Raw genomic sequence first — 15,553 nt, 5'->3', positions numbered from 1 at the left:
TAAATCAAGGCAGACAGCACCAGACGGAAATGTTGAAAAACTTGATCTTGAAAACATTAAATGAGAGATGGAGAGAAGACTCAGTAGTTAGAAGTACTTGCTGCTCCTCAGAGAACCCGGGTTCAGTTGTTACTAACACCCACCTGTGACCAAAAGGCACCAATAACTCCAGTTCCAGGGCACCTGGCACCCTCTTCTGACTGAGGAATGAACCGGCAGGCACCTGGTTTGCATACACATGTGGAGGCAAAGCAGTCCCACCCACTTAAAAATTTCAAAAATGCATTAAATGAAAACTGTTTAGAGTCAAAGTGATCTATGTATATGCAGCAAATCCTCCTCTTCCTCGTTCTTCTTTCCTCTCCACTCTGTCTCATATTAATATTACAAAACACTCAAGCCTATTTGGGATTAAGTCCTAACGTAAGGGAAGGATGCTGTCTATCAAAGGGAAAAGGGATGTTGACTTCCTCGTGGCAAATTCTGCCTCCTTGACCTGCCCAAAGGAGAAGGAAATCCTTTTTTTTTTTTTCATTCTAGTCGGAGGTTCTAATCCTTAATTAGCAACATCATTTTGATTAAATAAGACTCTGGAGGATTCCGACTGGAGAACCATCAGTTGTTCTGAAAGATAGCTCCAGGGACTTTATTGGACTGTGGGTTTAGTCATTCAGACTTGTGTTTAATCAAAGTGACATTTCTCAGTGTTGATTACAAAAGGGACATTATATGAATGAACTTCTTCCTTTGGGAAACAGAAAGGACTCTCCATGGGTTTGTGCTTTAGGGATTTGGGTAGGAGGATGGGAAGTGGAGCACAGTGAATTGGAGGAGCTGGGAGAAGCCAGGCCAGATTCTGGGAGAACACAGTTAGCAAATACTTTTTATTATTGTGTAATTTCATAATTTTAAAATCTCTGCTGAGAATAATCACATGGTGTCTTTGAAGCCTGACAATATGTGTCTAGAAAAGTAGACGAAGAACCACAGCATTATTCTTTTTGGCTTGCTTGATTTCTTGGTTTAAATACTAAACTACAGAACAAATTTTATCAGCATCTACTTACTAAAGTTGGTAGAAATAAATGACATGAATGGAATACCTGTTCTAGAACATTCTGAATGGGTTGGCGGCAGGATTGACAGAGACTCCACTGTCAGTCAGGTAACCAGCTGGCAGAATCTTGTATTGGTCACTGGAGAGGGCTATGGCTTCCAGCAAGGTCGGTAGCTTTACCAGTCACAATGGGGGAATACCTCAGAGGGATGTATTGCTACTTATTCAGAGTATCCTAACATACCACGGGCATTTGAATTTTAATAGCTGTTATTATTATTGAACAATGAGCAAGTCATAGCTAAAAAAATCTTTATCTTATTGCAGGGAAAGAGAAAACCCATTTAATAGGCAGCCATCTTTAAAACTGGCTGTCCTATAAAACTCAATTGTTTTCTCAAAGTCCAAAAACCCCCTAATGGGCTGAGGCTATAGTTCAGTGGTAGAACGGTTGCCTCGCGTTCATGAGGCCCCAGGTTCAATTACCAGTGCCACAAAAGAAAAATAAAATCCTAAAAGTTGCAAGCGCGGAAAATGAAATTGATTTCAGCAGTACCTCTCAAATGGCAACACACCACTTAAATCAACTGAAGTCTGCGTTTAGCCCTGCTTTCCGCGCCGATGTCGGATGTGCGTAGCTGCGAGACCTTTAATGAGATGTGCCGTTTCCTCTATTCCACCCAAAGCTTTCCAGCGATCCTGTTGAGCAGTGTAGACTGGAAGTTTTAGGAATTGAAAACATCGATTCTGAGTAAGGTTGCCAAATGGAGAGGAGACAGCCACTGCTAGCCAACGGTGCCATCTGGAACGGAGTCTCCGCTACTGCGGACCTCATGGGAAGCATAAAGTTAAAGCTCTCTGAAAAGGAGCTCTCTGCCAACAGCCTGGTGTACGTACCCAGATCTGAACCCCGCTCTTTCAGGGATTTCCAGGTTCTTAGGCGTGCAGTTATGAGCCACCACACTGGAGATAATGAAAGTAAGCACACCTGAGCAGGTTCTTTCCTGGAAGCCAAAGGATGGTGGAAAATTAAATCTGTCCATGGCCATGATTTTAAAGCCTACCACCATCAGCTTCAAATTGCTCTTTGCATTTTTTTTTCTACTTACTTTACCTGATAATTTACATTCTATCTCTATTTCACAGTGTGCTGCATTAGGCAGAATCGAAGTCCCAAGTAAAATATTGACTAGATTCTTGGGGCAGGAGATGAATTTATTCCGTCCCCCGCATTTCAGATATGTGTACCTAAACTGATCCTGCGCTATGTCTGTCACATACAAAAATGGTCTCTTTTGAATATTGTGGTGCTTTGAAAGAAAATTGCCCCCAAAGGGAGTAGCACTATTAGGAGGTGTGGTCTTGCTGAAGTAGGTGTGGTCTTTATAGCAATGGAAACCCTAACTAAGACAAATATGTATTCAAACGTACAGTCTATATTTTAGGGAAATGCTGGCATGAAAAAGTGACTGTTTCACCAGTTTTTCTGGAAGCTGAACCCAGAGGACAATGAGTTTCAACTCCAGATGCACACTAAAGCTATCAAAGCAGCCTTTACAAATATACTAATTCCTGGACCCCAAGAGTCTTGGTTACTTTGGTTTGACATGGGACACAGGGAAGAGAAATTGTATTCTGCATTTTTTGAGCTGACAGAATAGAGTTAAAAACCACTGTTCTCAAATAGTGTTACATGACTTTAATATTCTACAAAGCAGGTAGGGTGCTTGTGAAGTAGATATCCAGGAGTCCAAGGTACTCCTCAGCTACATGACAAGTTTGAGGCCAGCTTGGGCATGTAGAGATCTTGTCTCAAAGAAAGCAATAAATAAATAAGCAAAAATCAGGTTTTATCTGTATTGTTTGGAGGAACTATGTACATTTTATGGTAGATAAAATGATGATTTACAAATAAATTAAATATACACATATGCATATATAATATAATAATATAAATATAATATACATATTATATAAACTGAAGAAGAGGCAGAAGGGCCAGGAGTTCAAGGACTGCCTTGGCTATGCACCAAGTGTGAGGTGATTCTGGGCTACACCTGCAACCTTGCTGTGGTCTCCTACTACCCCTTAAAAACAATAATTCTCAAATATGACCCCAAACATCGTGCATTAGAAATTACTGAAAGGAGTGCTCAGTATTGGGAAAAGAAGGTAGAAAGAGTGGAAAAATGGCTGTGAGAAAACAGAGAGTAGCATCAGTATCTGGGGAAAGAGGGGGAAGCAGCTGTTGGTCAATTAAAACCACAGCTTCTCCTTGGCCCCTGATGTCGACTCATGAAGATTAGCAATCATTCGTCAGCATCTTGGCTGGAAAAACAATTCCAGAAACAAGGAGGAACTATAACATTTCTGTTTGCTCCTTGCCTCTCCAAGTGCACCCTTGCCAGAATATGCTTTCAAATATTTCAGTAGACTCACGGTCATACTAGGAGAATGGTAGCGCCTCCCATGAAATCAGTGTTCCTGCTTCAGCAGCTCTTCTAAATGTCTCTCTCCTACTCAACAGTCACAAATCTGCTCAACATTGTTGCATCTTTCAGGGCAGAATAAAATATTCTCTCTGGGGTCCCTAAGTTGTCCACTCACATTAGGAAGACTAGAAACTTCCAGAAATTTGCCTCCCCCCAGGCATATCTTCTCAGGTTAGTCAAGAACTCCTCTAGTCATTTCTGTTAAAAAAAAAAAAAATCACTTAAAATAAATCTGGCCATCTAGGAAATAACAAAGTAATGATGTGACTTTCAAGTTATCACTAAATAAATGAAGCAAATATTTAAAACAATGCCAAAATGATGGCTGAGATTGGTGCGAAATCCCGGGGATCATACAATTTTTAAAATCGCCTTCACAGGTCCAGTTGTTTGCAGTTTCATGCCCGCACTTAAAAGAAGACTAAATTGTGTTCCTATGGCTGCTTTCAATTTTCCTTAATCACTGGTATTTGTTTTGCTTTAGTGCTTTGCTCTCTGACTTTCTGTGTGAGAGGTGTTTTATACGTTCAATTTACTGGTGAACTCTGAGATGAAAGGAGTCTTAATGGTAAGCTCTAAGATTGTGGGTTTTTCTTTTCTTTATTTATTTTTTTGCAGATAATACATACATAATTTCACCCTTAATTATCTGTGGCTTGTCCTGCTCGTAGAACAGCAAAGACGAATGTAGAGAGTGTCTGTGCTAAGTAATTCTTTCAGAAAATTACACAATCAAATAGGTGGGATGGCATTTGTTAAACTACATTTAGTGCTTTATGTGAAATTCCCGCCTGTACATAGATAATTCAGTACTGCAATTCTTTGGGTTTCAAACTAGCTTTCCCACGATTTAAGTGGTGGAGTATTTTTCATTTTCCTTGACCTTCTTTGGATCAAGTTGGGGTGTATCACCTTATGGTACACTGAAGAGTCACAGAGGGTCTTCTTGTATTTTCTCAGTACTGCTTGCTTATCATTGACAGAGGTGAAGGAATTCTAAAGAGTGAAAGTAATGCAATATTGCTCTTGGTTCCCACCTCTCAGTTGCTATAGCCATGGTTCAAGAGGACAGTTTGCCACAGCATGAAAGGTTAAGCCCAGGCTGAGCCTCAGAACTCTACCTGGTTGTGCTAGAAAATTCTAATAGGGTACCCCACCTGTACAAATAAATTCTTGTTCATGGGTTATAGCAAATCAATTTATTTATCATGATCTTATTTGGCTTTCTGTTAGCCCCCACCCCAGCCCCATGTTAATTATTAGGAGCCTTTAATGGCCTATGTATTTCTTACATTCTTATTCATTTTCTCATATACTGTCCATTCACTGTGGCTCTAGTTCTGGGCTAGGTCAATGAGGATAGAGAAGTCGAGATGCAGAGTAAGATGATGCTGGTGAGAAGTTTGACCATCTACACACAAGAAGTTCATCTGACAAAGATGAACTCACTGTTTCCTTTAAAAGTTCAGCATGAGAATGACAGAATATTTCAGAGTACTGAAGAAGAGACCTGATGTGAACTTTGAAAGCAAGACATGGCAAACGAAGGGAGTTATAAAGTCACAGAGACAAAAATGAGTGGGTATGTTTCAGAGCCAGTGCCATCCAGTGGCATACCCCTTTCTACACATACCTCTCACTCATGTCCCTTTATCCCTTTCCTATGGCACCCCTGGCCAGCTCTCTCTCACCCTTGATCCAGACCATCACAGTGGTTATGACTCCATGCCATGCTTTGCCTATAATCACAGAGCTACTATGATCATTTCATTCTGTTTCACTTGGAGTCAGATTTGATCAGTCCCATGTTCTCTTTCCTTCCAAAGTTCCCTCAGTCATCTAAGAATAAAACCCCATACCTTTACCTTGGCCAACCAAGCCCTGTATGATGCACACCAAACATATCTGTTTGATCTCCAAACACTGCACCCCTTTTCCTGGGCTTCATGTCCCGGTTCTTGTTTCCTAAGTCAGGATTGGAGGGAAAAATGCAACAGAGACATTTGCTTAGCACCACACAGCTAACATCTAGTTTTCTTTGTCTGGAAGGTATGATCTCTATTTTAAAAATTACACTGAATTCCAGAGAATGGCAGGTCAGGGAGGGCGTGGATGATTGTAAGAGTTTAGCTCCAATTCATGTCTTCTGACCACCAATTCAAAGAGGAAGGACAATATTTATAGTTAATGACAGATGAAACACGTTGATCAAATGTCAAAGCCCGGATGAATAAGGAAATAATGGTGTCATAAAACTGATAACTGCAGAGTCCAGGAAAGAGGCACAAAAAGATCGCCAAGCCTATGGCTCTGCTTGTAGGCTGCATGGTGGCAAATGGCTCTGGCTTATGGGCCTGCAGCACAGCTAGATCAAACCAGATGAGTCACCTCAATTCTCCAAGTCTCAGATTCTTTTCCTGAAGAAAAAGTGGGAGAAAAGTGCTATGAGCTTGTATTTGGCAAAGAATTCTTAGAAACCGCCCTGAAAGCCTAAAAAAAAAAAAAAAGAAAAGAAACCTGGTAAGTGTCATATAGGTCCTTCACTTGCTTGGTTAGTGTTACCCCAAGGTATTTTTATGTCATTTGTGGCTATTGTAAAGGGTGATGTATCTCTGATTTCCTTCTCAGCTTCTTTGTCCATTGTGTGTGGATAAATAGTAAATGTTTATATAATGGACCCTACTTGATAGTAAGAAGGAATGTCCTGATGGGGCAGGGTGTGGATGGGAATGAATGGGGAGGGGATGGTGGTAGATGGGGCGTGAATGGGTGTGAATAGAGGGTGGATGGAGGAACAGACGGGAAAGTGGATTAGAGAAATGAGGGGAAGTGAATAGGCGGGGGCATGGCAACAGTGGTTGGATAAGAATTTGGTACAGTGTAGATGAGGATGTACTGGGAGTGTGCTGTGGATGTAGATAAGATGCGTGAGGACTGGCTGAGAAGCAATGGGGGTAAATGAGGTCAGATAGCAGTTGGAAAAGAGTAGATGGAGATGTATGAGTACGAACATGGTAATGGATATGGCTGGATGGGAAGCAGATGTAAGGTTGGATGGAGGTGGATGAAGGTAGATGGGGAGTGGCTGCTGGTGGATAGTGTATGAATGGGGTGGATGGAAGTTGGATGGATGGTGGATATCAGTGAATAGTGATAGACTGGTATGAATGAAGGTGTATAGGGAATGGATAAGGGCAAGTGAAGTTGGATAAGGTGTGGATTATGGCCAGTTGAGGTGGATAAGGATGGAGGGGCTACATGAAGAATTGGTGAAGGTGGACAGAGGATAGATGGAATTTTAAAAGGGTGGATGCAGGTGGATGTGGGTTTGATAAGGCATGGTTGCATGGGGTAAATGGGATATCGAGGTATGTTGGTGGTGGATAGACAGTGGAGTGGGGTGTGTCGAAGGGAGTGTAGACGTTGGTGTGGAGGGGTACTGAGGGACAGATGGAGGAGGTGGATAATGATGGATAGTGAAAGAGAAATTGAAGGTGTGTGTGGGGGGGGCCAGGTCAGGAGGGTGTGGGGGGGCAGTGGATGGAGAGAGTGGAAGCACACTGGATGGCAGGTGAAGAGTGGAGGAGCTGTGGAGTGGGGTAGAGGAGGGAGGTGTGGATGAGTGTGATGGAGAGTATGGAGGAGTGTGGGGGGGATAATATGGATGAGGCTGGCTGGTAAGTGAATGGTAGAGCTGCAGATGTGTGGGGGTTATGGAGGGGCAGTAGATGAAGTGGGTGGAGGGAGGTTAGAAGGACCGTGGGTATGGGATATGGATGGAGTTGACAGGGGTTTGTGGAGGAGAATGATGGGTGATGAAGCGTGTAGAGGGAAGGAGCAGGGAGGGTAGAGAAGGCAGTGGATAGCAGGTCGATGGGCCGGTGGTTTGCTGATAGCAGAGACAGGGTATGGAAGTGGTGGAGAAGGGGCTGTAGGCGATATTGGAAAGTGGTTGTAGACAACAGATGGAAGGTGAAGGGAGGCCTGGGAGTGGAGGTGAACCAGGTTGTTGGGGGCGGGGCAGGAAGGTGATAGGAAGGAAGGGTGTGGGGAGGAGATGGTGAAAGTGCTGGATGTGTGTGGTTGAGGAACTGTGGTGGAAAAGGGGAGTCAATGGGTGACGGGGGTGGTAGAGGGTGTATGAAGAAAATGTTGTGTAAGGGAGTGTGGTGGGAGGGGATAGAAGGAAGTAGCAGGGTCTACAGAGGGAAATGGGTGGGGATTCGTGAAGAGTGGGGAGGAGTCTGCAGTTCACAGAGAGAAGCGGAGGTGTAGAAATGGAAGACAGAGGAAACAGAGTTGTGAAGAGACATAGGGGTAGTGCATGGGGGAAAATGAGGGAAAGGGAGGGAAGGAGGGATGGGGAAGAGGGGAGAAAGGGAGGGACAGGAAGGGAAAAGGAGACGGGGAAATAGAGGGAGGATAGAGGGGGAATATGAAGAGAGGAGCCAAGGATGGATGGAAAGTGGGCAGGGGAGGTATAGGAAGGGAGAGACAGAGGGAAAAGAAGGGTAGAAGAGGAGGAGAGGAAAGGGAGAGAGGGAGGGAGGGAGGGAGGGACGGAGGGAGGGAGGGAGGGAGGGAGGGAGGGAGGGAGGGAGGGAGAGAGAGAGAAAGGTCGTTGGAAGTCATGGTAGGTATGCCATGAGGAACTCCCATGGACTGACCACACTTCTACATAGACACATCCCACTGATCACAGGAACAACCTGTGACTTTCACAAAGATGAGAGGCCATAGCTCCCCTAACTAGACCATAGAGTAAAGGGAAAAGAATTCTGCAGAGTTCACTGGAGTCCCTCATCAATTGGTACTGAGTTAATCAAGGGGAATTTAGTCATGTAAACCCTTTAAACTTCTACTCACAAAGCAAGTATATGAAAATGTAATTCTATTAGAATTTGCACAGCCAAAATATAAATACTCACATAACAAAACTTCATATACAATGGCAGCATCTGTACTTACATGAGTAAACTGTATCATATTGTGTTGTGTTGCATTGTATTGTACTGTTTTTTTTTTTTTTTTTTTTGGTTTTTCGAGACAGGGTTTCTCTTGTGTAGCTTTGCGCCTCTCCTGGAACTCACTTGGTAGACCAGGCTGGCCTCGAACTCACAGAGATCCGCCTGCCTCTGCCTCCCGAGTGCTGGGATTAAAGGCGTGCGCCACCACCGCCCGGCTGTATTGTACTGTTTTGTATTGTACTGAACCTCAACAACAGATTTTTAACTTGACATAGCAGGATTATGCCACTGAATTCGAAGCCAGAATGTTCTGATGCTAAATGCAGATCCAGTGAAAGGTTGGAAGGTGAAGAGTATCTCCTCAGAAATAATTTGCATAGACTCTGGGGTAGGTAGCTTTTTCATGATGCTGGTCATTAGAAAGGGAGAAGGTTTTCTTTAAACCTCACCCATTCCTTTGGCTTAATGCCTAACCTGAGGTGTAACTGGGTAATCCTGAGGTTTCTGTGTTTTTCTGTACTTTGGGATATTTTGTTCTTAAATGATGGGCATTTTCCAGGTTCACGGGGTGGGGGTGAGGGTATAGTCCTCAGCTTAGGTATAGTCCTCAGCTTCACCTTCTTCAGTTGCTGCTGAAAAAAAAAAATACGCTGAACCTACCTAGCCTGACCTTTATTACATAAAGCTCCTAACAGAAAAAGCATGCTGACCTGTTAAGGTAAAAGAATCATTTCTCACTGAACCTATTCTAAGCAGAACAAGGACAAGGAAAGTAATAAGGTGGTGGTGTCCCTACACTTACGAGGAAACACTATTGTAAAGTCTGGATCAGGTACCTGGCACCTGTTCTTAATCCATATATGAAATAAAACACCCACAACTCGAGACTTATGTAAAATAACCTCTGGGAATTTTCTTGTCTCTCTCTCTCTGTGTGTACTCCAGGGCCTCCTGGTCCATGAACCTGAGTGGAGCTGCTGTCTTTCTGGGAATCTCATGCATCCAGCACTCAGGAGCTGGGGCTATTGTGGTCCTGCTTCCTTCTCTGTCTGTGTTCACGGCCCTAGTAGCTCTTTACATGAGGCGCTGCGACCTGATCTATCAGCCAGAGAAACGTGAGTCACACCTTATCTTAGGTTTGGTGGGGAGAGGAGGGTGGTTTCTTACCTCCTTCTTAAATTGCCTCCAGCGTCTCTGAACTCACAGAACTGTGGGAGTCTGCAGCGGGAGAATGTCCAGGTCTGCCTTTACCTCCCTCCCCTGTGCAGAGACCCAGCTCCAGCTCTTAGACACTCTGTCCCACTCCGGCAGGACTAAACACCAATGTTCTAGATCTCATTCATCTGTGTCATGAGAAACATTGACATGCATAATACACATACACAAAATTGCATACGTAATACATACTACACATTACACACTGTGTGAATACTTACGTTAAACACCTTTTTAAAAACGTGTTGTCCATGTCATCATAGTTCACCAGTAGAGACAAGTGTTTTTAGAGAGAAAGTGAACTGCTCCATCTTTATTTAAATTTGTTTCTTTTTGCTTTGTTTTTTTGAGACAAGATCTCATTAGTGATAGCAGTTTGGCCTTGAATTCTCCATGTGTTCCACACTGGTCTTAAACTCAAGATCCTCAAGCCTCCACCTCCTGAGAGCTGGACCTACATGTACATGTCACTGTGCCTGAATCCTAAATTTATTTATTTTTAAAAATCTTTTAAATATATGTATAATTTTTATATTTTTAAAATTATATATGTATATTCAATTTTTGTAAATGATAGCATGTAAGTGCAGTAGCCCTAAGAGGCCAGAAGAGGGCATCAGCTATCAGATCACCTTGGAGCTAGAGTTACAGGCAATTTTGAACCACCATGGAGGCTGGGTAATGAACTCTGATTTCTTGCAAAAGCAGCAAGTGCTTTTAATCTCTAAACTATCTCTCAGCTTCTAAATTTACTTTTAATGGATACATAAAAACATAAAACATGCATATTTTTGAGGTATTATGTGATGTTTCAATATAAATATACATATGTCTTCTATAATGTTTAAATTAGATTAAACACGTTTCATTATGGTAAAACATTCAAAACATTTTTTCCTATTTTTTTAAATACATGGACTTTGACTGGACTGGTGGTACATACTTATAATTTTGTCATTTGAGAGGTGTAGGCAGAATCAAGGGTTCAAGGCCAGCCTCACCTCAGTCACATTTGAAAGTTTGAGGCCAGAGGTACATGAGACCCTATCACAATAAAACAAAACAAAATAAATAAAACAGACAGCACACTGCTGTTATCTATAGCCACCATGCATTACAAAAGCACTCCAGAACTTCCAGAATGTGTCTAACTGTAACTCAGTGCCCACAGACCAGTCTTCCCCATCCTCCCTCTGTTAATCAAATTCTCCAAAGGAACAGAATTGATGGACTATGATATTTACTTCAATTAAGAAGTGTAATGTCTTGGCTTTTGTAGTCATATTATCTACTGATTTCTTTTACGTACATCTAATATTCCCTACTAAGGGGAAAAATTAGGTCTGTCCTATGTTCAGATGTGCCCTTCATGCCACATTCCTGAACAGTATAGCAAAGCGGATTTCCATACTACTTTTTCTTCTCAAAATATGCTTCTGTATTCACTGCCTGCTGAATCCTCCATTGCTCCCCAAAGATGCAGGAACTGGCTTTCTACTTTTGGTTTTCTTTTTGGGTCTTAATGTACTTATTAGTATTTTTATGTGGCTCTATAAGTTTAATGAAAACCTATATGTTTATTTTTTTTAATTTTGTTACCCGTGGTTTGGTATCACATCAATGTACAGTATTTGCCTCTTTATGAATTACTCCCTTTAAACAGATCCCCTCCAGTGTCACACACGTGGTAGCATGAAAGCATTTTTCTTCATTTTCAAAATTGCATAATGCTCCAGAGTATCTAACATATCCTTGCTTTAGACAGATGACACTGGCTTGGAACTCACTGTGTACCCAAGGATGATCTCGAACTACTGATCCTGAATCACCCACATGTTTGTGGCTCAACCCAAAACACATTTTTTATCCACTCACCTGTTACAGGACAGTTAAACAGCATAATCTCTTACCTAATGTAAATACTGCTGTTATGAACATATGTGTGCAGACAGCTCTAGAGTCCAACCCCTTGGAATCAGATGCCCAGACACAGATCTCATCCTCTTTTAACGTCGGGGGGGGGGGGGCACTTCCTGCTGCTTTCCTCAACACCTGCATCTCCTCCACTCCCATCCTCAGTATCTGGGAATTCCTCACACACTCTCCATATTTTATCAGCACTAATTTTCTTCTTTTACTTTTAATTGTGGCCAAGTTGATGGAAGTGAAGTAATGTCTCATCATGATTTTGATTGGCATTTCCAAATGATGAATGACACAATCTTGTCAATGTTTATCAGCCACTTTTATGTACTGTTTAATAAATTATCTATTCAAGTCCTCTGTTCATTTTTAAAACTGGGATCATTTGCTTCTGGTCCCGTCCCCCCCCCCCCCCCCCGCGCCTCTCTCTCCCTCTCCCTCTCGTGAGCTGTGATTTGGATGTCTTATCCAAAAGTGCAAGGCCACAAAGACTTTTCTTGTTTTTTCTGAGGATTTGATGGTCTTTAATCTATTTTAGGTTAATGTCTTGCCTATAGTAAAGTCCAGCCTCATTCTTTTGCATATGGATATTCATTTTCCTCATCTCGCTTTCCTTCTGTGGAATATCTGTACCTTGTTGAAGATCACTTAGTGACCTTCATCATCCAGATTCTTTATTTGGTTCTAGGGACTTATATTTCTGTCTTTGTACCAGAGTTACACATTTTCTTTTCTTACTTACCTTCTTTCTTTTGTCTATCTGGGGCTTTTTTCTGTTTGTTTTTTTTGTTTTTTAGAGAGCAGGTTTCTCTGTGTAATATCCCTGGTTGTCCTGGGACTTGCTTTGTAGACCAGGCTGGCCTCAAACTCACAGAGATCCTCATGCCTCTGCCTCCCCAGTGTTGAGATTAAAGACATGCTCCATCATACCTGGCTTTGAGAACTACACATTTTCTATCACCATTGCTTTGTAATGTGCTTTGAAATCAGAGAATATTAAGCATTCAAATTTGGTTTCCTTTCTCCAGATTATTTTGACTATTCAAGGGGACTTGAGATCCCATACAAGTTTAAGGACTTTTTCCCTGTTCTGCATACACACATACATACACACACACACACACACACACACACACACACACACACACACAGAGAGAGAGAGAGAGAGAGAGAGAGAGAGAGAGAGAGAGAGAGAGTGTTGCTATGATCTCTTTGACTTGAGTTAACATTTTAATACATATATTCACACTGATACCACCTCAATTTTTTTTTTTTTGAAGAACAATCATGGTGAAGATTGAAGTTCACAATCAGGTTTTGATCATTAATTCCGCTTTCTTATTTATTTAATTTTATTATTTATTTATGTTTGTACCACTGTGAGTGTATGTGCAATTGTGTGCAGACACCAACAAAGGTCAGAAGAGGGCATTGAATCCTCTAAAGCTGGAGTTAGAGGCGGTACAAATATGGAGGCTCACAACAGAACCCAGAGAGAGCAGCAAGCTCTCTCAAATGCTGAGCCACCAACAGTCAGCTGGGTAGCTGGGTAGAGGCGTGCGAATTGAAGAGACAATGAAGAAGACAGAAGAGTCAAGAGGTCTGCCAGTCAATGCCAGACAGCCCCAAGTTTATTTCACAGCCAGCTTATACAGTTTTGAAGGACAGAGGTAGAACAATGCACAACACAGGCATTCAGCCACTATCTATCCTGCCTTGTGTCAAGGAGCAGGGAGTTTCATTTTCTATCTCAATGTACCTATGGCTGGCATCAGCAGCCTACATCTAGCTAGATAGTGTGTTCCTTCTTGTGGGATAATCAGGACTTTCTCACAGCCCTTCAAGGAGACTCTGTGGGCTAATCAGAACTTTCTCACAGCCTTGGAGCAAACAAGCTTGAACTCTAATGACTCAGAATAGAATTCAAATTGGGAAACTGAGTCAGTTGTGGGCTCCCACACATCCCCATCATTTTGAATCCTGGAATTTTGCTAAATTTACTAATTAATTCTCACAGGTGTGTATGTGTCTGTCTGTCTGGCTATCTGCCTGTCTATGTCTGTGTCTGTATGTGTTATTGGTGCATTTAGGACCTTTTCATCTGAGAATAGTGATATTTTTACTTGTTTCCTGAAATTCTGGCTGGCTTTCTCTCCCCCCCCCCCTCCAATGGCTCAAAACTAGAGTTTCTCCGCTGTATTCAATAATAATGGCAACATGGGCATCTTTACCCTGTTTCTGACCTAAGGAAGAGTCTTCACTCTCATTGATGCTTAACTGTAGGTTTTTCACATATAGTTTTTTATTATGTTGTGGTTGTTTTCTGCTATTCCCAGATTTTCAAGTGTTTTTATCATTCAAGAGCACTGCATTTTGTCAAAAGCTTTTCTGTATCATGGAAATGATCATTGAAATGACCAAGTCTTTCCTTCATTCCTTTCTTTTTCCCTTTTCTTTCTTTCTTCCTTTTTTATTTATTTATTTGGTCCTTCATCGTGTTAAAGCAATGTGTAGTTTTTTTTTAGATGCTGAACCATCCTTGCATTATAGATATGAATTTCCTTTGTTTTGGTATACAGTCCTCTTACTATGTTCTTCAGTTTTGCCTCCTGGTATTTTTCTTAGGTTTCTGCATCAATATTCAGCAGCAGTTTGGTTTTCTTGTTGCACCATGACATGGTTTTAGTATCAGGTTAGCTTGACACCCCACAGGACATTTTGACATTCTCTCCTCTTAAATTCCTCTATCGAGTTCGTAAAGATTGTCAATAATTTCCTATTAATTCTTCTTCAAGTGCTTGGTAGAGTCCTCCAGTCCTGGGTTTTTCTTTACTGTGAGATTTCTGATTTGGCCTCAAACTCCTCCCTAGTTACAGGACATCCCAGGTTTATCTCTTTATGATTCAGTCCTAACAGCTTGTGTGTTTCGAAGAACTTGAGCCATTTCTTCTCGGTTATACAATCTGTTGTCAGTTGCTTACAGCATTCTCTATTTTATTTCTGTGACATCCATTTCAGTATGGTTTTACTCTGTCTTTCACTTCCAATTTTGGCTGTCACTATTTCCTCTCCCACCCCTTCATGATGCATAAAGATTTGTCAATTTTTCTGCTATTTACAGAAGCAAAACTTAGTTTCCTTGGGTTTTGTTTGGTCGGTGGGGGTTTGTTTTGTTTTGTTTTCTCATTTTTTCTGTTCTGTTGTCTCTGCTTCCTTCCTTCACCTGACATTAGGTTTAATTTGTTCTTATTTCTCAAGATCCTTGAAGTGCCAGCTTAGGTTATGATGCGAGAGATTTCTTCCTTTTTGGGGCCATGGGCTTTATCCTCAGCTCTCTGTTGGTTGCCATTTGTCTTCAAACATTTTTTTATGTTCTTTTATTTCTTTTCTAACTGGTTGCTTAAGAGAGGCTAGTCTTGCAGGCCCTCCTCATCAATGTTAAGAGTTTAATCTGTAGTACATATATTCACCCATTATCTATGACAAAAATTCTACATATTATTTCTAATACACAGTATGTATTTTAATCTAGGTTCATGTGTTATTTTCTATGCACAGTTTTTATTTTCCTTAACATAGTTGTATTATCTTTTCTTGGACTTAATGTTTATTTCAAATTTATCTACCCTTTCCTTTGTTTCTTGTAGATTCTGAGCTATGATGGAATAGTTTTACTTTGGATTGTAAAATCCATCCATGCTTTCTTTTAGTTTTTATATTGTGTTTTTTTATTTTATACTTCTGAACCACTGGAAATTATATTCAGATAGATTTTAAGAATAAACACATTACTGTCAAGTTATTCCAATCTCACTTATTAGAAAGTCCCTGTCTTTGACCTTGATTTGCTATGCCATCTTCATTGCACCTTGAATTGTGGGAATTTGTGGTGATATATT

The 15,553-nt window shown here is 41.4% G+C and overlaps 1 protein-coding gene across 1 annotated transcript in view; it reads left to right on the top strand.

Annotated features, from left to right (window-relative positions):
- Positions 1-15,553, top strand: part of Slc15a5 (solute carrier family 15 member 5) — a 100,413-nt gene that overhangs the window by 8,990 nt on the left and 75,870 nt on the right. Inside the window, 1 exon segment of the mRNA XM_006976499.4 lies at positions 9,462-9,631. Within this exon segment, the coding sequence (XP_006976561.2) occupies positions 9,462-9,631 (170 nt within the window).

Source organism: Peromyscus maniculatus, chromosome 3 (genome assembly GCF_049852395.1).
Source record: "Peromyscus maniculatus bairdii isolate BWxNUB_F1_BW_parent chromosome 3, HU_Pman_BW_mat_3.1, whole genome shotgun sequence".
Lineage (NCBI taxonomy): Eukaryota > Metazoa > Chordata > Mammalia > Rodentia > Cricetidae > Peromyscus > Peromyscus maniculatus.
This window is presented reverse-complemented; position numbering and strand designations above follow the sequence as displayed.